Genomic DNA, 26,002 nt, shown 5'->3' with positions numbered 1-26,002 from the left:
AGTGGTAAAATAGAGACAGAGATTCAGAGCCGGAAAGGAAATATCTTGGCTGCAGTCAGCATGCACAGATTCATCCATAAGAATATTGAAACTGTGCTTTGTATTGAAACAATTGCCTAGAAAACGGCCCTAGCTCCTGCAGCAATCCTGCTGTGTAGGAGTCAGCAAGGTTACTACTGTTCTCTCTCTAACCTTTTCATTACATCCCAGGGCAATCACTGCATGTGTCTGGACGAACATCAAAGCCAGCTGGGTAGGACTTATTTTCCTCCTGTTTCTCTTGCTGAGGTCAGAGAGGCCACAGGCTGCCAGAGAAAAGGGTAAAAGGCAATGTCAAAATGCTGTGTAATTGTGGCTATTTAGTAGTGAAGGCCAGGCTTATGGAAGCTGAGTGCATTGAAGTAATATGAGTTTGTAAATGCCATGCAAAACATTTACAAGCGAAAACTGCCTATTTTTCTACAATGTACATTTTAAATGTCAGATATTTATAAATTGTAAAATGAATTATAATTTTATACAAACATGAAAGACAGTACTAGAATGACCAGAGGAAGTTCCCAAGAAAGCTTCTGACCCGTCCTTCACTTTCTAAAACAGAAAGGAAAATGTCTATTCTAAATTTAACTAGCTAGGAATTCTTTCCTTGCTATTCATGTAAAAACATGGAAACCTATAGATTTCTTTTCCACATATGTACCCACTCTGACCAGTTATTTCTACCTTCAGAACTCTTTCACAATTCCTACTAATCTCAAAATGACATCAATGACGGGTTGTTTTCTTTGTAACACTGCAAAGCCAAATAAGAATGAGGAGATCAGGGAGGAGGGAAATGGGAATAAAAACAATGAGACGGGGCATCACTGAGTGCGAAGTAATGCACCTACTACCTGGCGAATGTAACTGTAACCCCTCTATACATTACCCTGACAATAAAAAAAGAAAGTAAAAAAAATCAAATGTATATTTTTTTGATTAAAAAAGAATGAGGAGATCAGTAATTAGTAGTCATGTCCCAGAACTAAAACCTGTGACATTTCAATAACCCCCATGTCATTGCAGATTTTTTTCATATATTTTTATTATAATTAATAGAAGGGTTGCATTATATTCACTAGATAGAAGGTGCGTTACTTCACAAACATTGATACCCTTTCTCATGTCTTGGTCCCCATTTCCAAGATGAGGGGTGGGGTTGGGACCCTCAACTTGTTTCCCCCCTTCCCTATCCGATTTCAAATAACCAAATAAGCATATATACAATATATCAGATAACAAGGTGAAATACTGTAACAATATGAGATAACCAAGGGACAGCAAAAGAGATGAGAGATAAAATAGTACTTTAAGGATTACAATCACTCATTATATGGCTTTTGTTTCTATATCCTGGAGGTCTTTTCATTTAGCATCATCCTATATGGCCTTATGTGTCTAGATTTTGCTCTATTGTAAATCTCTTCTAGGAGAGCCCAAGGTTTCTACTGATTATGACAAATGAGGGAAAGCATTGAGCCTATGTTCCTTTGAGTCTGGCTTACTTCACTTAATATGATTTTTTTCTAAGTCTTTCCATTTCCTTACAAATGGGGCCATGTCATTCTGACAGCAGCATAGAATTCCATTGTGTACAAATACCACATCTTGTTGATCCACTCATCAACTGAGGGACATCTGGGTTGGTTCCATATCTTTGCTATGGTAAATAGTGCTGCCATGAATATCGTTGTGCTAGTGGATTTAGTGTGTCCTTGTTTCTGGATTGGGTAAATGCCAGGTAGTGGAATTGCTGGGTTATAGGGGACTCTGTTTAGTCTTTTGAGGAACCATTGCAGATTTTTTAAACACAGATACACACACAGAACAAAATAGATCATGTATTATTTTTTGTTAGCTTGCAACTCATCTATCAATGCATCCTGGACCTCTTTCTATATCAGTCAATATAAATTCACATTTTAACTGTACAATATTCTTTATATATATCATCTATAGTTTACAGATCACAATTTATATGATATATAGTTTATAGACATAAGTGACATAACATAGTTTATAGATATTTATCATAGTTTAACAAATCCTTACTAACAGTTGAATCATGTCTGTCGTATAAATATCAGTGTTAAATGTGCATTGTTATACATGATAGTTATGCAATTATCTCATTATTGGCTTAAGATGAATTTCTTTTTACTTTTTTATTTTTATTGTAATGTATAGAGAGGTTACAGTTACATTTGCCAGATAGTAGGTGCATTACTTCTCTTCGGATGAATTTCTGAAAGTGGAATTGTTCCATGAAAAGGCTTTTGATGACCTGTAAGAACATTTCATAAAAGCTAATTTATGTTCTCACTATCCATACATGAGTTGTCTATTTATTGATTATATTTGTCAACACTAGATACTATTAATATTTTTAACTTTATACTCTGGTAATGTTATAGGTCCCAAATGGTATTTTGTTGTTTTAATATGCACTACTAATAGTCTTGAGCATTTTAATGCTCTTTTTATTGTTTGTTTTGTCTCTCATGGCTTGAACTCAGGGCCTCGGCACAGTCCCTGAACTCTTTTACTTAAGGCTAATCCTCTGCCATTTTGAGCCACGGAGCCACTTCTGATTTTTGAGTTCATTGGAGATAAGAGTCTCACGGGGACATCTCTGCCCAGGCTGGCTCCAAACAGAAATCCTCAGATCTCAGCCTCTTGAGTAGTTAGGATTACAAATGTGAGCCACTGGTGGCTTTTAAATATTGTTAGAATGTATTAAGATATTCACATTTTCCTAATAGACATGTATTTTTTAGTTAGTAAGTTTATTAACTCTTTGATAGTCTATGTATGTGATAAGTAATTTCCCAGCTTATTATTTGAATTATGGTCAAAAATTATTATCTTATTTTTCTTTCCTTTTTCTGTTTTTAAATAAAAAATATAGATATGCCTTATCATGATCTATTTTTTCTGTTTTACACCAAAGGTTTCATATTGCTTAAATGCTATTATATTTTCAGAGTCCAGAGTGCTAACCATTACACCATAGAACCGGCATGCTATTATATTTTCACTGTGTAAATTTTTCCCTCTCTTTGATGTAAAGTTCTTTGCAACAAAACTAGATGCTGATAAAACAAAGCCAGCTGTGTTTACTTAATTTCATAAAGTTCCAATAATAATTTGTAGTGAAACTGGTGTAGCTAAAGATGGCACTAACATCAAAGTATTTATGATAAGGCAAAGGAAGTTGAAACAGAAATACAGATGGATAACTACCTTACATTTCAGCCAGCTGTTTATCGGAAATTGTTTCACATTTGCTACTTACCAAGGGGCAGGCAGGTAATAACCAGCTTTCTGGCAGACACAGGGATAGGATTCATCTGCCTCCCACAGTTATCTGAATTTAATCTTACGAGGTGGGATTAGATGAGGTGAACTTTCGACACCAAATGCCTGGAGTGTCATTATCTTATAACACATCCTCTATCTTTTCTACCATATTGCTTGTGTGTCTGATGCGGATAGGAGAACATCATTGCACATCACTTGCACAACTGTCTAAAGGATATGTCTGAAGGCCAAAGGATATTGACAATTTCTCATTTTTCAGAAAGATGTTTCAAGGCTTGCTTTCTGATATTTTTAAAAGGAACAATAGCCATTTGAATATTGTCATTTGAAACATGAAAGGGAAGAAATAGAATTCTGATGCCCAGCTATGATGCAAGAGAAATAATTGTATCATTTAAACAGACTTAAGGTCTAAGTCGGTTTTGTGACAGGTATACACATGAAAGAAGGAGGACAGTTCAAAAATGTAATTATGCTCTTTAGTACAGCTGAGCTATTTTTTGTTTAATGTCTTTAAAATATGTAATATATATATACATAAAATAGACAATTCTTATAAATAACCACGAGAGATAGATTTCCTTTGAAACAGTTTACTATGTATTGTGAAAGTATTTTCTGTAGCTTAAAAAACTTAGAAATAATTAAATGAAAAACTTAAAATCTAACCATAATTGTAAAGCTAATATGATTTGTTCTATTATTTTTACATTTCTGGCTTGCTTCTTCTTTTTTTTTTTTTTTTTTCGCCTGTCTTGGGCTTGTGCTCAGGGCCTGAGCACTGTCCTTGAACTTTCTCAAGGCTAGAGCTCTACCACTTGAGCCTCAGCACCACTTCCAGCTTTTTACTATGTATGTGGTACCGAGGAATCGAACCCGGGTATTCGTGCATGGTAGGCAAGCACTCTACCACTAGGCCAAACTCCTGGCCCCTGGCTTGTTTCTTAAGGGAATTATTTCTAGATAAGTGTGCAAATTGTCACATTGTCAAAGAATCTCTTCTTTAGATACAAAAGAAAATGCTATCTTTCATATTTTGGGATTCTGCTACTGATATGCTTTTCATTAAAATGTTTTTAAGTATAAGAGTTTTCATTTATTTCACTCAGTTTTCTTGGAAACAAATAATGAAATACTCATTTCTCCCACTTCTGGCTTTTAGGTGGTTTACTGGAGATAAAAATCACACAGACTTTCCTGCCCAGGCTGGTTTTGAACCATGATCCTCAAATGTCAGCCTCCTGAGTAGCTAGGATAACAGACATAAGCCACCAGCACAAACAAGGCTTTGTTTGTTTTCATATAAGTATTTGCTTTGTAATATGCTCATTCAGCCTTTCTTACCAGTTTTTTTATTCTGGCTTCTTTGAGCATTTTATGTAGCCAAAAGGGAGAGTAAAGTCTTAAGAGAAATCATTAAAATCCACAAGTTAACACAACCATTGTATGCACAAGTGGCATTATTTGTCTCTGTTACAGAGGCAAACCAAACCTATTGGACATGGGTTCTCTGATGATCAAACCAATCCAGCGTGTGATGAAATACCCACTACTACTGTGTGAGCTTCGGAATTCCACCCCTCCCTCCCACCCCGATTACAGGGCTCTGGAGGAGGCCTTTGCTGCTGTGAAGGACATCAACGTTAACATCAATGAATTCAAAAGAAGGAAAGACTTAGGTAGGAAGAGATATGATGGGTTGGGTGGTGTCCATGACTGAAATGTTCTGTTCTTGTTTCTGAAAATCACAATATCTTAAGTACTACTCAGCGAACATACTCTTGAAATCTTGAATTCGAAGTTGGAGAACAGACGGTGTCTTGTTTTTGTTGTTGTTTGGACAGTTGAGTTTATGAGGACATTCATAAAGCAGGAAGCACTGACCCAACAAACAACAAAGCAGCCTTACTCAAATTCTCAACCTCATTTGTTCACTACATTCCTAGTGGCAAATTGTGGGCAGCAGATTTCCACAGCATATTGTCTTCCTGACACCAGAAGGCTATGTGGTAGGGAAACATATACAGGTAGCTAGCTATAGCAGTAGAATGCCACTGCACAGGCATGACGGGGCCGGGTTAGCAGATTAGAGTCAACTGGAATAGAGAGTTGGAGGTAGTGATGCTTTCTGATGAAAGCATACCTACACTTCTTTCTAAAATAAGCAAATGATCCTTAGCTGTTTGTGTGTGTGTGTGGGGGGGGGGGTCATGGGGCTTAAACTCTGGGACTGGGCACTGTCCCTGAGCTCTTCAGCTCAAGGCTACCACTCTACCCCTTGAGTCACAGCCCCACTTCCCTTTTTCTAGTGATTAATTGAAGATAAGAGTCTCAAGTTTTTTAGTGCCCATGCTGGCTTTAAATCTTGATCCTCAGATCTCAGCCTCCTGAGTAGCTAGGATTACAGGTGTGAGCCACCGCACCTGGCTCCCTTTACTGTTTTTAAGCTGAGACATAACATTTATGTCTAAATGTCTAAATTGAAAATTTTCATCTCAAAACAGAGATAAATTACCTGCACCCTGTATATCCCTGAGGTAGGGCGTCTGGGTCTTCTCTCAGTGTGATTAATGTCCAAAGAGTTCTTCACTGGGTTTGTACTTCTAATGGAAAAAAAAAATCTCAGTTCAATATTGAAGGAATAATAGGAACTTAGAGCCAAATGACCACAATACTTCTTTTGTTTTTGTTGGCTTCAATCTCAAATATTTATTCAAAAAGTAATATGGTTCTGTTACTAAGTCAAACTTACAAAGAAAAGCTTAGAATGAAGATTAAAACTGTAAAGTAAAAGACATGGTAAATAAAAGGAAAAGTACACACGAATAATTACTATCTAGAATACACAATTATCAATATTAAATCAAGAGCAGTGGAATAAAAAGAAATTCACAGAAACAAGTATTGAACTGCTAAGCACTAACAAGTAGTGAAATGAAAAATAAACTCACAGAGACTTTTCATTCCCAGCCCAACTGCTTGATAACATTTTTAAAAGGCTAATATTAAGTTCTGCATCTCAATCTGAAATCTTGAGGGGATCACCCACTTTAGAGAATAATTGGACAAATGTTTACTAAAAAGTTGACGATGTATGCACCAAAGACACAGTAACTCAATTTCCAGGTATTTGTATTAGAGAAAATCTTGCCCATGTGGTAAAGAAAGAAGTACTAGGTATTAACACTTCACCATTTTTAAAGGTTTGCATAATCATGCAGATATTAAATTAACCAAGGTTTTTAAAAATCAATGAAATAAAAATACATGTATCTATGGGATTCATTTCAAACATACAATCTTTCTAGAAAAAGCAAATCAGCAGGTTGAATATGCTCAATATTTGTATAAATTTGAAAACACTGAATACTATGTAATATGCAATTTCATCCATATATTGTAATGAACCCCAGCATTTGGGGCATAAAAGTAAGAATGAGGCTTCAACTATTTTGTTTGCTTTTGTTTTATGTATGAGAAGAGCCTTGCTATTTAGCACAATCTGGTCTCAAACTCAGTATCTTCCTGCTTCAGCCATTTCCTCAAAGGCTGGGATTATAGGTATGCACCACCATATCCAGATCATACTTTTTTCTTAAAAAAAAAACATAATGGGTAAAATGTGAAGACCTGACAATACTCAAAAGTAGATTTTTGTTATAATTTAAACTATATCAAAATTTAAATTTTTCCCACTAATGTGACCTAAATTTACATAGCTAACAGTTTATTGCTTTCTTTAGACCTTCTGTGTTTCTTTTTCTTTGTCCCATTCTGTTTGTGTGTGTGTGTGTGTTTGTGTGTGTATTTCCTTTCTTCCCTGCCTGAACCACTGTGGTATATCAGCCTGATTTTTATTGTTTTAATCATTCTTTTTTCTATGTTTGTGTGGTTCTGGGAACTAAACCCAGGGCTTTGCCCATGCTAAAAACAAATGGTCTGCCACTGAGCCCACCTCCAGCATGCTTTTTGTTGGAAGGAACAATCATATATCATAAACATTCTTCCAGGTAATATTACCTTCCTTTTCTGGTTCAATAGTATTGTATTTATGAGTCTATCATCATTTATTAGACTGTTGTTCCATGGGAAAATTTTTCTTATACCTTGCAAATAGATGAAAAACCACAAGGAACAAAACAAATTATCATATGCTTAGTTATGAAAAGTAGATTCCTTTGCATGGGCTTCCTACTCACAGACTATGCATGTTTTCATTTTTGTTAGATTCTGCTATGTTTTTCTGTTTAAATCTATGATGGCTTAGTCAACATCAACCGTGTATATGATTGTCCACCTTTGTACATGCTTACCAACACTAAGTTTAGGAGTATTAACATTTTGAACTCTATGAGAAACATAAAATATCTTTAAAGATACATAAGTAAAGGGCTGGGAGTTTGGCCTGTTGGTAAGAGTGTTTGCCTAGCATGCATGAAGACCCAGGTTTGATTCCTTGGTACCACATACACAGAAAAAGCCAGAAGTGGTGCTGTGGCCCAAGTGGTAGAGCTTTAACCTTGATAAAGCCCTAGGATAGAGTTCCTGGGCCTTGATTTCAAGCTCTAGAATTGGCATAAAAGAAAACAAAGATACATAAGTAAACTCAATTTGTCCCCAATTGCTGAACTGGTAAAGAGCTATTTGAGGATGTAAGAATACCTTAAAATAGCTACAGCTGTCTTTTTGATACTTGGGTCATCATATAGTATCTCAGATACTATAATAGATGCCTGATAATAGATGCCTATCTGAGATGAGAAACTTATTTTTTCTAGTGTTAAGGATTTCTTTTTTTCATACATGCTAAGCAAGTAAGTGTTCTATAGTAGAACACTTACTATTTCTCCAGCCCAGAGATTTCTTTAATATGATAGGTAAATTAATTTGCGGCCTTGAGGATCAAATTCTCAAGTAGTTGCATTTTTGGAGGTTGTTCAGATAGTGGTGCTTCTGGCAGATTGAACATCAGGCCTACAGTGGATGAAATTTTCAGAAGAGGGTCAAAAGCCATACAAATAAATACCTTTAAGACATCTAGTGAAATTCACATCTTCTATGCTGCCTGTGCACTGATATGTTAATGCACTCTGCCTTTTCAGTTCTAAAATACAAGAAGAATGATGAGGATGAATCACTTAAAGACAAACTGTCCAAACTAAATATTCATTCAATTAGCAAGAAATCAAAAAGAGTGACGAATCATCTAAAGATTCTAACCAGAGGAGAATCACAGGTAATTTTTCTTCTTCTGTCACCTGCATTTTCTCAGGGAACACAAATGCTGACATTTTTGTGACATTTTTGTTTTGTCGATACCAAGTTATATCTGGAGCACTGAGAATCAAGGTACAGCAGTTATCCCGTGCACTTTATTTTCCCTCTCTCCTTAGGAAAGATGAAGATGTAAGTAGGGGTAGGTGGTTTTGATCTCAGCTGGGGTTTTTCCACTAAGGAAGCAGACAACGGAAAGCTCAGGTCACAGGGACATGAGATAAGAATGTTCCCAGGAATCCAGAAACTCACCAAAATCCAGCACATAATCTCCACCACAACATTGTCCTGCCAACTCTGTTGTAAACATCATGTTCCAACTACCAGTAGCTCACATCAATAATCCTAGCTACTCAGAAGGCTGAGATCTGAGGACCAACTTTTTTTTTTGTATTTTTTTTATTGTAATTAGTAAAAGGGTTACATGATATTTGCCAGACAGAAGGTGCATTAATTCACATACATTGATACCCTTTCACATGTCTTGGTACCCGTTTCCCTCCCCCCCCACCCCCCCACCCGTCTTGGTTTTCCCCCCTTCCCTATCAAATTTCAAATATCCAAATACAAATAAATTCAATATATCAGATAACAAAGTGAGATACTATACCAATATGAGATAACCAAGGGACAGCAAAGGAGATGAGAGACAACATACTACATTAAGGACAACAATCATTCATTATATGGCTTTTGTTTCAATATCCTAGAGGTCCTTTCAATTAGCTTCACATTATATGGCCTTATGTATCAAGATTTTGCTCTATTGCAAATCTCTGCTAGTAGAGCCCAAGGTTTCTACTGATTATGACGAATGAGGGAAACCATTGAGCCTAAGTTCCTTTGAGTCTGGCTTACTTCACTTAATATGATTTTTTTCTAAGTCTTTCCATTTCCTAACAAATGGGGCGATGTCATTCTTTCTGACAGCAGCATAGAATTCCATTGTGTACAAATACCACAACTTGTTGATCCACTCATCAACTGAGGGACATCTAGGTTGGTTCCATATCTTTGCTATGATGAATAGTGCTGCAATGAACATTGTTGTGCTAGTGGGTTTAGTATGTCCTTGTTTCTGGATGGTTGGGTAAATGCCAAGTAGTGGAATTGCTGGGTCATAGGGGAGTTCTACAGTGCCTCAAAAGGAGGACCAACTTTTTTTTTTTCTTTTGAAAATCAAACATAGCTTTTTAATACACAGGCAGTCAATAGATTTCAGCATCAAAATTTGTTTGGAAGCAAGAAAAACAATCTCAAATTTCTTTAGTTCCCATAAAATATATTAAGAACAATGTCAGTAAATTAGACAGCAGAGTTTTATAATAGAATACTGGAAGAGGAAACCCTTGATCTTGTATCAGTAAGTTCTTTGAGAAAGGAAGGACACAAAAAGGCTTTCCCTTCCAGGAGAGATGATGGTGGCTAAGGGGAAAAAAATAGTAAGCCTTTTAGATGAAACTGCAAGGTTAACATCATGGGAGGAAACAAAAATCATGGGAGGGTGAAATTCTAGTTATTTTAAAGGAAAGCCGAAAGTGGACTATTCTGGCCATAAGTAACCATGAGACCAGCCTCTGAATGACATTGGGCAAATAGAAAAAGGTTACAGTATTGTTGTGCAGTGGGAGAAGTTGTTAGCAAGTCCTCCTTGGCAGATATTCATGATTACCTAAAGCCTACACAAGATATATACAATGGCCTCAGAAGCCCTTGCTTATGTCAAGAGAGCATTACTAGTATTTTCGAGTTAAGCTGTGCCCTTGTCCTCTGCACCATGGCTGCAATGTAAAGGTCAAAGTTCTGCTTTAACCAAGAATTTCTAGGTGGGCAACTGGGAATGCATGGGAGATTCACTTAGAATAAATGCAGGGTCTTCAGTGCCAGCAACAATTAAGAAAGGATGTAGTTAAGAAAAGAAGGAGGAGGAGGAGGAGGAGGGATGGAGTTGGAGGGGAAGGGGAGGAGGAGAAGGAGGTGGAAAGAAAGGTTAGGGCCTGACCTAATTAAGACAAACAAACCATAGATTTTGTTTATTAACACAGTGTGAAAAACAATTCTAAAGAACTGACCCAAAATTACCACAGTTAATGAATATCAGTAGTTGGAAATTCAAGAACCAAAATAACACATAAATCATACTGATTTTCCACCCATCCAATGAAAATTTTCAGCTGTCCATTAAAATGCCCTTTGTTTTTGTCGGTCGGTCTTGGGACTTGAACTCTGGGCCTGAGCATTGTCTCTGAGCTCCTGAGCTTTTTAGCTCAAGGCTACTGCCCTACCCCTTGAGCCACAGCACCACTTCCTGAAATGCCTTTTATGAAGAACCCAGGTACAGAATAAATAGGAGGACCAACTTTTTAAAGGCAGTTTGGGGAGAAAAGTTCCCATGAGACTCTTATCTTCAATTAACCACTCAAAAACTGGAAGTGGAGCTGTGGTGCAAAAGGTAAACTGCGAGCCTTAAGCAAAAAGAGTTCAAGGACAGCACCCAGGCCCTGAGTTCAAGCCCCATGACCAGAAAAAAGAAAGAAAAAATGAAAGAAAGAAAGAAAGAAAGAAAGAAAGAAAGAAAGAAAGAAAGAAAGAAAGAAAGAGAGAGAAGAAAAACTTTGGCTTTCCTTTCGGGCTCTCCTGATGTTCATTTTATCTTTATTTCATCTATTTAAAAAAGAAGTGTTAAGATGCCTAACTTATTGGAATATTTCTCTCAGTCCTTTCCTCACAGACTCCCTAGACACACATTATATTAATAGGTAACTGTTCTTTGTCAGCTGTTTGGCTTGGCTTACGCCACCTTCATCTCAACCTTTAATAAATAACGGATAGATTAGCAGAGGCTCTTAAACTTTCATGTGCTTAAGGAGAATTATCTGAGGAGCTTGCTGAAAGGCAGATTCTAAGGTTCAGCCTGGATCAAGGGTATGACCAGAAACTGCAGTTTTACAAACTTTCCAAATGTTTTGAAGCTAATGATCTTGAAGTGAACGTATCTTGAGAATCACCCAATAGAAAGCTCTTGGCCCTGAGATGGGCTTCTGGTTAGAAAGAACAGTTTTCAGTCTACTACTGTCCTTCTCATTTGCCTCTTTTTAATCACTTTTTATGTTAACATCCCTAATATTTTTAGTTTGAATTAGTGGCAACTGTGTGTTGATTCAACATGGGTGGGTTTTTTTTGTATTAGAGAAAATGTGCTGTTTATTTTTAGAAAATCATTAGTTATACAAAAAAGTTGCCATTTAAAACAAAACAGTTTATGAGTACGATATATCTTAATCAATGTCGCTCTTTCATCATTCTCAGCCATTCCTCTCCTACTCATCACTTCCCTCCTCTTAATTTTATAGATTGAACATTAGATTCTTGACTGCCTTCCCCGTCCTCCCTTGTTTCATTCATCAATCCTTTTCCCTTCAATCCTACCTCATTTCTTTCACGTACCCACATGCTGGCATTTGGCTGAAATTTGATTTTGCCTTTCTAAGAATTACAATATATTTGAAATCTCCCTTGAATCTAGCATATTTCAGTTAATACACTTGTACCCCTTTGCATACCGCCCAATGTAGTTACTTATGAGTTTGTCAGCACTTTTAAAACTACTTATTGTATTTACCTCATATTTAATTGTTGTGCTCCTCCTCCTCCTCCTCCTCCTCCTCCTCCTCCTCCTCCTCCTCCTCCTCCTCCTCCTCTTCTTCTTCTTCTTCTTCTTCTTCTTCTTCTCTCATTAACACTGCAATTTTCTGACTATTTAAGTAGAAATAGTCTTTTCTTCCTTGGATGACAGATCAACTGTCTCTTTCTATTGTAACTTGGGCATCTTTTCAGGAATCAGCACAGAGCAAGATCTTGGAAGCTATTAAGCCTTAACATTTAAGTATTTGACTTGGGGGGCATAGCTTCAGTTCAATGTAATATCTGTACACTGGGGATTTTATTAGTGCTCGACACATGGAATAGTTCTAAGGATTAAGTAGAGATAGTACATATATAAAAATGCACCTATCGCAGTATGTAAACACGCAATATATTGGTTGTTATCATCATTATTTTATGTCATTGTGTCACTTACCTTCTTGCTTTGCATGAGGCTGAAAACTTCTTCATACTCAGTGTCTTTCTGGTAGAGACTGACTGACCCACTCTCAGGAATAACAAATTCTTAAAGAAAGAAAATATCTGGGAACATTTTTAAATATACAAACCAATAATCCTGAGCCCAATTCACTTTCTCCACTAACACTAAGAGAGTATGCCAATAATTTTTACCCTAAATCATTCCAGAGGTAGGCACCCAAGCAACTAGAAATCAGCTCTGTAGCTCAGAGCCCCTGGAAGACTCAGAGTAGGCAATACTAAACTACTTATGCTTCCTTTCATTGATTTTCCCAAGGAAATCCCAATAAAGGCATTAGTTTAGGCCTCTATTTTCAGCCACATGGTCAAAACATGGTACTCCCCGTGGTCTTGTATGATGTGTAATGATCCTTTTGTAGACATATAAATATAGTGTATTTCTTTCCAAGCCTTGATCTCATTTTCTCTGGTGGTGGCATGATTTTCCATACCAATTTTAACATGGACATTCTTGGGACCTTTGATAGTTATTGTTCTTGTGTTCATTTCTTTATAACTTTCTAGGGGCTCACTAGATCCACTGAATAGAAGAGGCTTAACAGAGAAATATAATGTGGAAAGTAGTATGAGGAAAGTATAATGTGGAAAGGAGTATGTAGTATGAGGATAGGTCAGGGAATGGACAATCAGGACATTTCTACTAAAGGCCACAGTAATAAAATAAAATTGAGAATTAATTTGGCAAGTATGGAGTTCAAATAATTGTCTTCTACATTTTTGCTTCTGACTCAACATAATGCTGTTGAATAAAATAAGCAGCTTTTAATTTGGGACATGCTCTTAGGTAAGCTGTTATATTCTTTATCACATTTATCAACTTATTATATTTTTCAATTGTGAACAAAAAGTGAATTGTAGTTAAAGGAGCCTGAAGGGATATTAATTAGATTTTTCCCCTTAATCTTTTTAGAGGATGTCCTGTCAGCAATGAAGCATTTCACAGTTAATCAGAAAATCAGCTGCATAGGCTGGACTGGAGAAGAGATAAATCTCAAATCAATCAATTTTGCACTTGTCAGCAGCTCAGGTGAAATATTGGTAGAGTTAGGGTATAAAGCTATTACCTAAGAGGAAGATTCTGTTCAATTCATCATACATGTATTGAGCTCTCAGGTACAGAACACAGTGAGAGATTAGAAATTCAGAAGTGAGTAAGTTAAATTCAGGCTGCATGGTTTGAATCCTACTTCTATCTATTAATTAATGTGAGTGTTTCTTTAAACACCATCCCCACCCCTCCACCATATTAGAGCAAAGACCATGCATCTATTGCAATGAGATTTCAAAGCATAGTAGTTTAAGCTGGGAAACTATTTTTCTCTCTGGGAACAGATGGGCTCTGCTTCCTAAGATCCTTCCAAAATGGTTCCCCTGACTTTGTGCAGTATTTTTCACCAGTGTAGTGTCTTTATCTGCCTGGTTAAAGCTTGGACATTGTCAAATCTTCATTCAAGTCCCAAGGACAATATTATAGCCCAAGACTTCAAAATTACACTTCCTTCACATCCTGTTTACCCCAACCCGGTTACAAGGGCAGTTCTAGATGCAAAGGAGTCTGGGAAATGTGGTTTCTAGAAGGCATCACATGTTCAACTTAATTCAGAGGTGTAGGGTTTATTAGTTAAAGCAAAACAAAACAAACAACAAAAATACCCCAAAAATCCAGTGCAATGTTAATAATACCTGTGACCTCCTAAAGCATTTTTTAATCTGTGAAGTGAAATAAACCATATCTACTCACTCCATAGTTATATGAAAATTAAAACGAGCAAGGGAAACAAACATAATTAGTGTTTAATAAATGCTAACTACTATTATTAAGACAAAAATATTTAATCTTAAAAACCTGACATTGATCCAGTGGAGAGACTTGTTTAAATAATCAATTAGGGTTATAAGTGCACACAGGAGGGAGAATTAATTTTTCTACAGTGGAAGGAATAGCAGTGTGGGGAGAAGTCATAGAAGAGATGACACTGAAGCTAGTTTCTAAACTTTTTTTTTTGCCAGTCTTGGGGCTTGGACTCAGGGCCTGAGCACTGTCCTTGGACTTTCTCAAGGCTAGAGCTCTACCACTTGAGCCACAGTACCACTTCTAGGTTTTTCTGTGTATGTGGTACTGAGGAATGTGATACTGAGGAATCGAACCCAGGTCTTTGTGCATGCTAGGCAAGCACTCTACCACTAGGTCACACTCCCAGCCCCCAAAATAAAGAAAATTTTATGCGGCAGGAAAAGGATGGTAGCATATTTTAGTAAAGCAGCATGAGAAAGGAAGGCTTGGTTATAGGGAAGGAGTCGTGGGCAATATTTCTCACAGTGCAATCCTTGCACCTCCCATATTAGATTCATGGGATTCAAGGACCTAGGTTGGGTCCTTGACAATATATGCAAGGTAAAGGCTCTCGGGAAACTACAGTTCCATCCATCAGTCCCAGAATATTGTTTTCCATACCAGATCAAGTTGGACATAGAGATCCCAAGACTGAGGGCACTGGATGTTTTGTGTCTTACAAAGAACTTTGCAGCCTATTTCATAAGGAGTTTTCTAGATAAATAATAAGAAGTTTTAAAAATGAAATAACATGCTATCATTATTGTTCATTAAGTTCTAAAGTTTGCTGGGTGAAATTGAGAGCCAAAATAAATTACAAGTATTACCAGTGTCAAAGTAAATTATTTGAGGGAGTATTAGTTTGCATGTCCACTCAGGCATTACCAGCACTAGGTTGGGTCTGAGCTTGCCTTAAGACCATTTTGGTTGCCAAGAAAAATGTTCACCTCCAACTTCACTATATCTGTCTTCTAATAAAATGCCCAAACCGTATAAAAGCCACATTTATCTGAATGCTAGTAAGTATCACATGGCAAAAAAAAACCATAAACTAAACCTATATGACTCCTACCTTAACTTTGAAGATTGTTCCCCAGTGAAACAAATAAGATTAGATAAATTCTTCGTATTGAAAGGTTATATTAAATTGAATAGTTAATAGTCACGTTTCTTTAACTATGGACCTAAGAATATTTTATAAATAAGCCCTGTAAAATATACTGAAATGATTCCTATAAGAAAAACAATATGTTCTAGTTAGTTGATCAAGTTTTGCTATCTTATAAATCTGCAAGGTAATATAATTTGAATATATGCATAGTATGTGCTATTAAAAAAGTTCAGAGGGCGGGGATTTTGGTCTAGTTGTAGAGTGCTTGCCTAGCATGCACGAAGACCCAGGTTTGATTTCTTGGTACTACGTACAGAGAAAAAGTCAGAAGTGGTGCTGTGATTCAAATGGTAAGGTGCTAGTGTTGAGAAAGCCCAAGGACATTGCTTAGGCTCTGAGTTCAAGCCTCATGACTGGCAAAAAAATGCAGAGAACATTTTACAATCCTGCAACTGCTGTGACATAGGTGCCACTGTGAAAATGAGCAACAGCAAATTAAGTTGCATGACATGACACAGCTTTACAATAGTAACTGAGTGTAAGTTTGTTGTGTCCTTAGAAAATACGTTATGTGGAGATTTTTCATATCAATCAGGGGTAATTTTTGTAATGCTGGGCCAGTATATTCTGTACTATTTCTCAAAGATCAAAGTCATTTCAATTACAAAAATAAACTATATATATATATATATATTGTAGGTAAAAGATAATACCTTTAACAGAGAAGAAAAGCTATTTAGAGCTTTAGAGAAGACGGTGAGACATTGTGTGAAGAACATTTCATTTTGTCTTCAGCACATACAGGTAGGTGAGACACAACTTTTCAGTGTTTCTATAAGAATTCATTGATTTCTATTATCATTATAAAATGTGATCTTTCATTCATGTATATGATAAAAACTGACTGTGTCAAATTTGAAATTCTGAAGAATGGTCATAAAGGAAGCCAGTGTAAGTGGGCTTTACTCTTTAACCCTACCCTACCTCTTCTACTCTACCCACAATCCAAAATACTTTTTCTTAGGCAAGTGTTACACGAACCACCAGTCTGTTTTATAATGGAGGAAAATTCACTCACAAAATTGTACAAGAGGCAGAAATTGCTGTCATTTATCTAGTTTTGCTCTTTCCAGTAACTAAAATCAGCATAAAGGAAAATCACAATACAAATACAAAACCACAATAAATTCTCTCACACAATCATGTTACATGACAAAAACATCTACGCAAGTTTTCAGTCTCTTTGGAGGTTGCTGTGACCCTCTCGGTCATCAATTTCAGCAAAGCAATCGGAGCCCAGACAACTGTTTTCAATAAAAAAAAATGAACAAAGAAGTCAGGAGTTTCTTCTATGGGACTTCCTGAGGACACAGTGTTTTAATGAAATCTTCACAAAGGCCAAGATTATGAGACATAAGAAAACAGCAGAGCTCCGTGAAAATTGGGTAATCCATGACCTCCTGTTTCAGACATTTTTTTTTCTCTTGGATATCTACTTTGGGAAATAGATGTTTGCACACTTAGATAAGATGCTATACCAGCAAAGGATTAAGGTGACAAGCGCACTGATTTGGAAACAAGATTTCATATTCTGTGAGGACAGGTAACCATTTTGGCTGCAATTCTGGTTATTTTGTGATCTGATGCAAAGCCTGATTCTTGCAATCAAGTTTTCTAATCTCTTCCTAGAGCTCTGCCTTCCATTAAAAAAAACCTCAATCATAATTATAGCATCCACCTGGCAGCTGGAACCTGTCCTTAATGTGACTTTCAGGGAGAAAATACCTCTTAGGTACATTTAAAGGAAAGTCTTTTATTTTCAACAAAAAAATGTAAGCATTTTCTGTTAAAGAGATTCTTACATTCACTAAGGAAAGCTGGTGCTTAAATCAAAGATGAGTGATTTCTAAAATAAGGAAGAGGAATTGAGTGCTAAAAATGGACAAAGAGAGAACGGAGCAGAGCTTTCTCTTAGCTAAAGCAAGTTTCATAAAGATTATGAGAAAGTGATTTGAGGCAAGGAAAAGAAAAATAGACTCTCACGTTTGGCCTGATTATACACAATTTTTTTTTGCAGCTCCTTTTTTTTCCTTTTTGTCTCAGGGAAATAAATGGAGGTTTAGGTGAAGAAGTTTACCTTCAGGATATGTTTAATTAATACCAACTTCAAAACTTGTCCTTTTTCTAACTTTTTGTTTGGTTACAGGAAGCTGTGCCCTTTGCTCTGCAGAGTGTAACACAGCTCCAGGAGATTTCACACAACAAAGATGAGGAAGAGGAGGAGGAGAAGGAGGAGGAAAACTCATCAGAGACCCCAAGTAATGCCCTAAATCCTTGTCAGAACTTTGTAAGTTATTTACAGTCATAGATACTTACAGATTAAGTCATGGGATTTTATGAAAGCTGCTTTTCAGTATTCTCCTGGAGTGTACACTAAAGCAAACACTAAAATCAAGATGAAGAGACTTTAAATAGTATCACAAAGGGGTTGCAATTCAACAAGTCAAATTATGAATACTGTGTATCTTGACCAATGTCATCCTTCCATCATTCTCTCTATTAGATTTTAAGAGAGGATTTTTAAAATTTTGAAATAAAATTTAAAATATTTAAAAAATAAGTTAGTGAAGATTTTTTTAAAAATCGTAATTGAAATTTAAGACAACCTTAGACTTGTCCCTTAGTTGTTGCTGATAATTCTTAGGAGCAATACTGAGGTTCAGACCAGGGCTTTACTAAGTTGGAAAGTGTGATTTTTCTAAAAGGAACCTCTGGAATGCCGTGAGTCCTTACTTAAAGAGCACAGATTCTCTCTGAGCACAGGACTCTTATTAGTATGTGTGCATTAACCAGCAAAACCTTCCTCTTGAGAAAGAACTTTTACATAACCGATAGTTCTTCTGTTCCATGATAAAATATCTGTTACCTATGACTTCTGTCAAACATAAAACCATGCTTGAGTCAAATAAAAGAATAGGGCAGTAAGATATAATGAGTGATTGTTGTCCTTAACCTACTATATTATCTCTCATCTCTTTTGCTATCCCTTGATTATCTCATATTGTTACAGTATCTTACTTTGTTATCTGATATATTGGATATATTTGTATTTGGTTATTTGAAATTGGATAGGGAAGGGGGGAAAAACAAGATGAGGGGTGGGGGGGGAGGGAAATGGGGACCAAGACATGAGAAAGGGTATGTGAATTAATGTACGTGAATTAATGTACGTGAATTAATGTGCCTTCTATCTGGCAAATATAATGTAACCCTTCTATTAATTACAATAAAAAATATATAAAACAAAACAAAAAAGAATAGGGCAGTAAGCTAGTCTGGTTAACATTAATTTTAACTTAGTGTCTTACATTACTATAAGTATTATGTCATAATAGCATTTTATATGTTATATGGAAGATTAGTAGGCTCCTTCATCATGATGTAAGTTTTGTGTTTGCATGAATTGGTGTTCTGGGTCAGATAAGACTTTATAAAAGGCCCTTGTATTGCAGGATGTTTAGCATTCAGTGGTAGCTTATCAGGCTGAAAACCTCAGTAAGGTGTCCCAACTTCAAATCATTGTGATAAACAACACATATTGCATACCTTAGCAAATGATTCAGTCTCATCATTCTAGAAAAGCACTCTGAAGCTTCTTACTTTTCTTAAATTGTGAAATGGAAAGTCAGGGTTGCATCTGAAAATAATTGGTCATTCAGGGATAGATGGATAGATAGATGGATAATAGAATAGATAGATGACAATCATTTTTAAGTCATAGGTCTAATGGAAAATGCATAGTTACTTTTTATTTTTTTATTTTTTATTTATTTATTTTTTCATAGTTACTTTTTAATGTCGTTTTTAGTCTAATTACATTTGAGAAAAATCCTTAGATTTTGCTCTTTAGGTTAATTCAAATTCATTAAGTCAATATTTATTGAGCACCCTCTGAGCATTTGCTATATAGTTTCTGCTTAGAAAGTTTCAAACTTTGACAAAACTATAACGTGATTAATTAGGCTAAATTAAGGTATCAGAAAGTTTAATATAAAACTAACACTTTATTGATGACAAATAGTTATGAAGAATGAAAAATCTGTCTAAACGCAGAGCAGTTGATTTTTAAATCTATGAATAAAATCTACAAATTAGATTATGAGATAGAGTATAACGTTTTGTCCATGAATAAAATTCTATTTATTTATAAATAAAATCTGCTTATTTGTCCTCAGCATACTGGTAAATGTTTGTACCTGTGAATCACTGGATGGACATATATATATGTATTAATGTATGATATATAGTATGTACATAATATACACATTATATATAGTATTTATATATATCATTGTGATTATATAGCCTGTACAATTCAGCCAAGTTATAAACACAATTGTTCATCCTAGATACAGAAAATAGATTTTTTGCTTAAAGTTCTCATTAAGCAGTGTGCAGCTGTATATTGATTATTTCATAAACTAGACATCAAATTTAATCTGTGTTGGTTATTGGTGGTGCCAATAAAAGATTGATTTCCTACTCTTCTGGATTTCCCATGAGTTGAGACTGAGTTACCAGAGGCCATTTAAGTTAATAGATGCAGGCTGCTGCTCAGATACTGATTTTCTGAAGATATCTTTGGGTTATACCAAAAAGAAAACCTACTTGCAAATTACTGTAATCATGTATTACCTGTATATGTGATAAAGGGTAAAGTAGTGAAATAGGAAAATACATTATTTCATTTCAGAATCTAGGGGAAGATGAGAAGAGGAAGTTCAACACAGAGTGGCCCACTATTGATATGGAGTTGAGTGTTAATATAAAGTGTATTTCCAATGATTTCGCCCTAAGGATGTAACAACAATTCAAGATACAGGATCAGCATCAATTTAATTGTTCAATGTACTTTAGAGAAGAAAATGATAACTCCAGTTGTTTCTGTTATGAGAATAAAATGCTTATCTCAGAGGGCTATCATTTGAATAGGGGGTGCTTTCCATTCCTACAAAAACCCTTGAATAGTCAAGCATTTGGGACTGAAGTAGAAGGAAGAAAATACAGCCAACTATCGGTTGCTGTCAACAAATAGTCCTTGAATAGGCTTAGCTAGACCCTCTAATTTGGATGCTTCTCTGCTTCTTCCGAGTTCTGCAGAGAAGAGGTTAGCCTACTGAGGTGGTCAGGGGAAATGCTGACCTGCTGTCTGCAATGGAATTATTCTTTCTTTCGGTAGGCAGCTCTCTTGCAGAAGCACGTCCTCATGCCCCTCACAGCCCTGTTGTCCTTATTCCCGGGGCCTCAGAAGCTCATCCAGAAACGCTATGACAAGCTTCTGGACTATAATAGCTTTCTGCAGCGGTCAGCAGGAGATGAGTCAGACTTGGCCAAAAAGGAGTACGAGGCCCTCAACGCTCAGCTTGTGGAAGAGCTCCAACCATTCAACCAGGCTGCTCGGAAGATTCTGCTGAATTGCCTGTGCAGTTTTATCACCCTCCTCAGGGACCTGATGCTCAGGGCGCAGCGAGCTTACTCCACAGATGGGCCGGTAAGCACAGCCCTGGAGAGGGCCACCTGGGCCTCTCCAAATTCCATGCAAAAGACGTCATGTACATGTGTGTGGCCCTGCGCATATGCCACTTAAATGAAGCCAGCCAAATAGTCTTCTGGCCACTTGATCCCAACTTTGATTTTTTTAAAACATGTTTTTAGTTTCTGTTTTAAATGATCTAAAACTTTTTCATTATAGTTCACAGTAGAAGAAATGCCAAGATTGTTTTTGAGAAATCACTAGTAGACTAAGGTTAAAAGTTTGAAGAACTTTATCATTAAAATGGTTCTGTTATGTGGTTTATATGTTTTTTGTTTGTAAAGTTTAACCTTTAAAGTCTTTTTTAAGAGGTAATATACAAGAAGTTGTAAGAAGCAATCTGGAGATTCTGTATACCATTCATACACCTTTCCTAAAGGCTGTATCTCATATGACTAAAGCTAGCGCTCTACCATATGAGCCGTAGCACCACTTCTGGCTTTTCCTGAGTAGTTTACTAGGGGTTAATAGTCTCATGAACTTTCCTATCTGGGCTGGCATCAAACCATCATCCTCAGATCTTAGCTTTCCAAATAGCCGGGATTACAGGGGAAGTCACTGGCGCTTGGCTCCTGTCTCAGGTTCTAAAGTCAGAATACTAGGTGGAGAACAGACTGGTACTAGAGCACTTGGTTCTAATATTCAGGCATCACCATATTACCCTGGGCAAATATCATTTATCCTTCTGGATTTCCATTTTCTCATATGAATAAAGTGATCATAATAATAGTACATTATTTGTTTTTGAAGATTTTGGTAAAACCTTTTTGTGAGCAGCTCTGTGAGAAAGAATAATGGACAATCTATATTTCAGAAAAATGTTACACTATCACTACATTGAATTAACAGTTTGACTGGATTTAGAAGTTGATCTCTCTTGAGTTTGAGCACTCCATTTTTCTGTTCTGTTCTAATTTTCACAGTTTCTGTGGAGAACTCCGAAGTTCATCTGACCCTTTGTTCTCGTTCTTATTGTATCCCTTGATGGTCATACAATTTTCTCCTTGCCTCCACCAGTCCCAAATTTAATATTATTGAGTATATTGCTGTGCTTGATATTTGGTAATATCATTTTAACCTGAAATTTTATACATAGAAGCAAACTACATACAGACTTCACTGTCTTTCTTATTTTTCTCTGCTTCCTGTGTTGTAACTCTAATTTTATTGCCCTTCCTACTTACTTTCAATTTCATTACAATTTTGCTCTATTTCCTATGAAATTTTCTACTTTAACATCTAGCTCATTTGTGATTCTATTTACAGTTATAATTGGAACATTCAAGGTCTCTCTTTTTTTTTAATGAAACAAGTTTCTTCCTTTTAAAAAAATCAGGTTCTCTCATGTTAAAGGTATGCCTGCTAAGACTAGTGTTCTTGTTCATCACTGAAGAAGAGTTAGGGAACAATTGAAAGCATTGAGCATATAGATGGGAACTGTAAATTATAAGCCTCACTATTTGATTGAATAATCAGTCATTTCATTTGGGTACATCCTGATCATTGAGTCTTTAAGTCTTTTCTATTTAGCTTGTCAAAACATCCAATGACAATTCTTCAAGTCTCTTTTTTTTTTTTTTTTTTTTTTTGCCAGTCCTGGGCTTAAGCTCAGGGTCTGATCACTGTCCTTGGGCTTTCCTCAAGGCTAATATTCTACCCTGAGCCACTGCACCACTTCTGGCTTTTTCTATGTATGTGGTACCTCGGAATCGAACCGAGGTCTTCGTGCGTGCTAGACGGGCACTCATATCACTAGGCCAAACTCCCCGCACGTCTTCTTTTTTTTTTTTTTTTGCTAGTCCTGGGCTTGAGCTCAGGGCCTGAGCACTGTCCTTGGACTTTCTCAAGGCCAGAGCTCTACCACTTGAGCCTCAGCACCACTCCGGCTTTTTTTCTATGTATGACGAACCCGGGTCTTCGTGGATGCTAGGCAAGCACTCTACCACTAGGCCAAACTCCCAGCCCTCTTCAGGTCTTCTGCCTGGGCTACTACTAGGGGTGGTAGTGTGAGTTTTAGAGTTAATGTCTATTTGTACCCTTATTCTTTTCACAATTTGGGTTACCTACCCTTATTTGTACCTAATGTCTCTTATTCTGGGGATTCTGTTTTATCATTTGCAGAGACAGAAACTTTCTTTTCTGCCAATGTAGGAAAGAGATAATTATCCAACCTCAATGGAAATGATGAGGAATCTGGAAATCTAGTCAAATTGCAATAAATATGGTAATATAGTTATTGGTATTCTTATCTTTCATAGCTCCACAGCTTCACTGAGCTCAAGTTGTTCTCCAAGTTTCTTGTGAGGCTACAGTCCAATAATCACTGGGAATAGAATAACCTCTAAATCTCACAGATGCATGTGTCAGGTTGGTGATGCGATAATCATGGAAGAGTTAAGTAGCTGCGAATGGAACAGATGGGCTCTGAAGACCTCTCTTTTGGATCTTTTAATATGGTCTTTTTAAAAGGTGGCTATAGTTCAACTAGATTGCTTTCTACCATGACTAAAGGCCTCTAGAGAGTGTCCCAAGAGAAGTTAGCTATCACTGCATTTTTTTTTTGTAGCCGTATCTGAAACATAAGACACTACCTTCCCACAGTTCTGTATAGTTCAACTTTCTATTTTTCATGGAAGTCAGCACAAGGGGTCACCTTAACTGGAAGAGGCTTAGTGATAGGGTACTTATATTGAATGTATAATGTCCTAGATTGGATTACTAATACCCTAGGCCCTTTAATTGAAAGAACAATAAAGTCATCTTAGTTTTGAAAATTAGGAACCTAGATTTCCCCTCTTGATGAGAAATATGTCAAAGAATCTATGACTTAGTTGGTGCTGCTTGTTTTAACCTTGCCAAGTCTCCCACTGCATCAGTATTCACTATCATTAATTCCTTGGTCTTTCTCCTAAGTCTTTATGGCCATTTTTAAAAATCTTATTTTCCTTTGATTCATGTTTAAAACTTTAAAATATTTGTATCATTCTTGCAGGAGTTTCAGAGATCTGACATTCTCTCAGCTTACCATAACAGTTCTAGTAAATTTTTTATTGCTTTTTTAATTAAAGAATTTATTAACATTGATTTTTACATCATACTTCAAATGACATATTTAACAAACAAATATTCAAGAAGGGAATCTCTATATACAATCACTGGCACTTGGATTTTAGAACATAATTAAAATTAGGCTGAGGGTTTGTATGTCATATATACATATTAATCTATGTAATAAAACATTATGTCTATAGAATCATAGATTCACAGTCTAGTAAATTTAATGCCCAGTGCCATTACCTAGTTATCTGGAAACAATGTCTGTCTTTTGTACCACAGGTGCCACTCTTGGTCTCAAGCATCTCTGAGATCCAGAATCGAGTACTGGAAGAAGTTCACACTCTAAATTTTGTAAAGGACAACAGTGTCAACTTTATTGAGAGGAAACTTAGTTTTGAAAAGAAAAAGCCTATGCAGATTCTGGTGAGCTTAGGAGCATTTGTGATATCACTTGGACCTAGTCTAAATCATCACATTATAATATTTTCCACCTATTTCATTTTTTTTTGCCAGTCCTGGGCTTGAGCTCAGGGCCTGAGCACTGTCCTTGGACTTTCTCAAGGCTAGAGCTCTACCACTTGAGCCTCAGCATCACTTCCGGCTTTTTTCTATGAATGTGGTACCAAGGAATCGAACCTGGGTCTTCGTGCATGCTAGGCAAGCACTTTAACCACTAGGCCAAACTCCCGGCCCCCTTATTTCATTTTAATATCCTATCATTTGCTTCTGTATTTGGAATCATTTTCAGTGGTACTGAGAGACTTGAACTCAGGCCCTTGTATTCTCATTAGGTTTTTTTCACACAAGGCTGGTACTCTACCACTTGAACAATACCAAGTGGGTATTTTTTTCACATGAGGCCAATGCTCCATCACTCCCCATTTTCTGTTGGTTGATTGCAGAGAAGAATCTGTTGGATTTGTCTGCTGGGGCTGGTTCTAAACCTCAACCCTCCGATTTCAACCTCCTGAGTAGCTAGGATTACAGACGTGAGCCACTGGCACTTGTCATCACGATTTTGTCTCTGATTTGACGCATTCCTAACATTCCGAAAATATGGCTTGTCAAGAAGTAAGACCAATAGATATTTGTTGACTAGAAATTTTATTGATAAGATAATTCATAAAGACTATCCTTTTCATACATAAAGTATCCCAGGCTCCAGAGACAGTGGTTATTTTTAAAAGTTACATGTTACTAGAACTTATGAAGGGCCTGTACCTCTTGGTTCCAGCCTAATTATGTAATATTTCTCAAAAGGAGAAACATATATATGCTAAATTTCTATAATATAAATCTCTATAAATCAAACACTTTTCAAGTTCTTAGTATGTATGGGATTATCCAAAAAGAGCGAAGAATTAAAATGTTGTTTTATATTCACGAGGGATTAGAACCTCTTCTTATTATCGCATCAGTTTTCTTTCTTTTCTACAATACTGCCCTCATGTGTTTATTGGGAATTTTTCACTGAACAAATCTGTCAAGATTTCTTTTTTGCATTTTAAAAACAACTTAAGCCTAATCTAAGCCTCAAACGTAATGTCAATCAGCATATAACTCCTAAATTAAAAACAATCTTCAGATAAGCAATATTTACCAATTCAATGATGACTCGATGACATAT

General features: G+C 36.4%; 1 protein-coding gene across 1 annotated transcript in view; it reads left to right on the top strand.

Annotated features, from left to right (window-relative positions):
* Arhgef38 (Rho guanine nucleotide exchange factor 38) overlaps positions 1 to 26,002 on the top strand; it is a 76,844-nt gene that overhangs the window by 45,026 nt on the left and 5,816 nt on the right. The window contains exons 6-11 of the mRNA XM_090356569.1: positions 4,840 to 5,039; positions 8,463 to 8,596; positions 16,425 to 16,529; positions 17,932 to 18,072; positions 20,965 to 21,276; positions 24,655 to 24,798. Of these exons, the coding sequence (XP_090212695.1) occupies positions 4,840 to 5,039; positions 8,463 to 8,596; positions 16,425 to 16,529; positions 17,932 to 18,072; positions 20,965 to 21,276; positions 24,655 to 24,798 (1,036 nt within the window). The remainder of the gene's footprint in view (positions 1 to 4,839; positions 5,040 to 8,462; positions 8,597 to 16,424; positions 16,530 to 17,931; positions 18,073 to 20,964; positions 21,277 to 24,654; positions 24,799 to 26,002) is intronic.

The sequence above is a fragment of the Megascapheus bottae genome, chromosome 23 (genome assembly GCF_031878675.1).
Source record: "Megascapheus bottae isolate mThoBot1 chromosome 23, mThoBot2.hap1, whole genome shotgun sequence".
NCBI lineage: Eukaryota > Metazoa > Chordata > Mammalia > Rodentia > Geomyidae > Megascapheus > Megascapheus bottae.
This window is presented reverse-complemented; position numbering and strand designations above follow the sequence as displayed.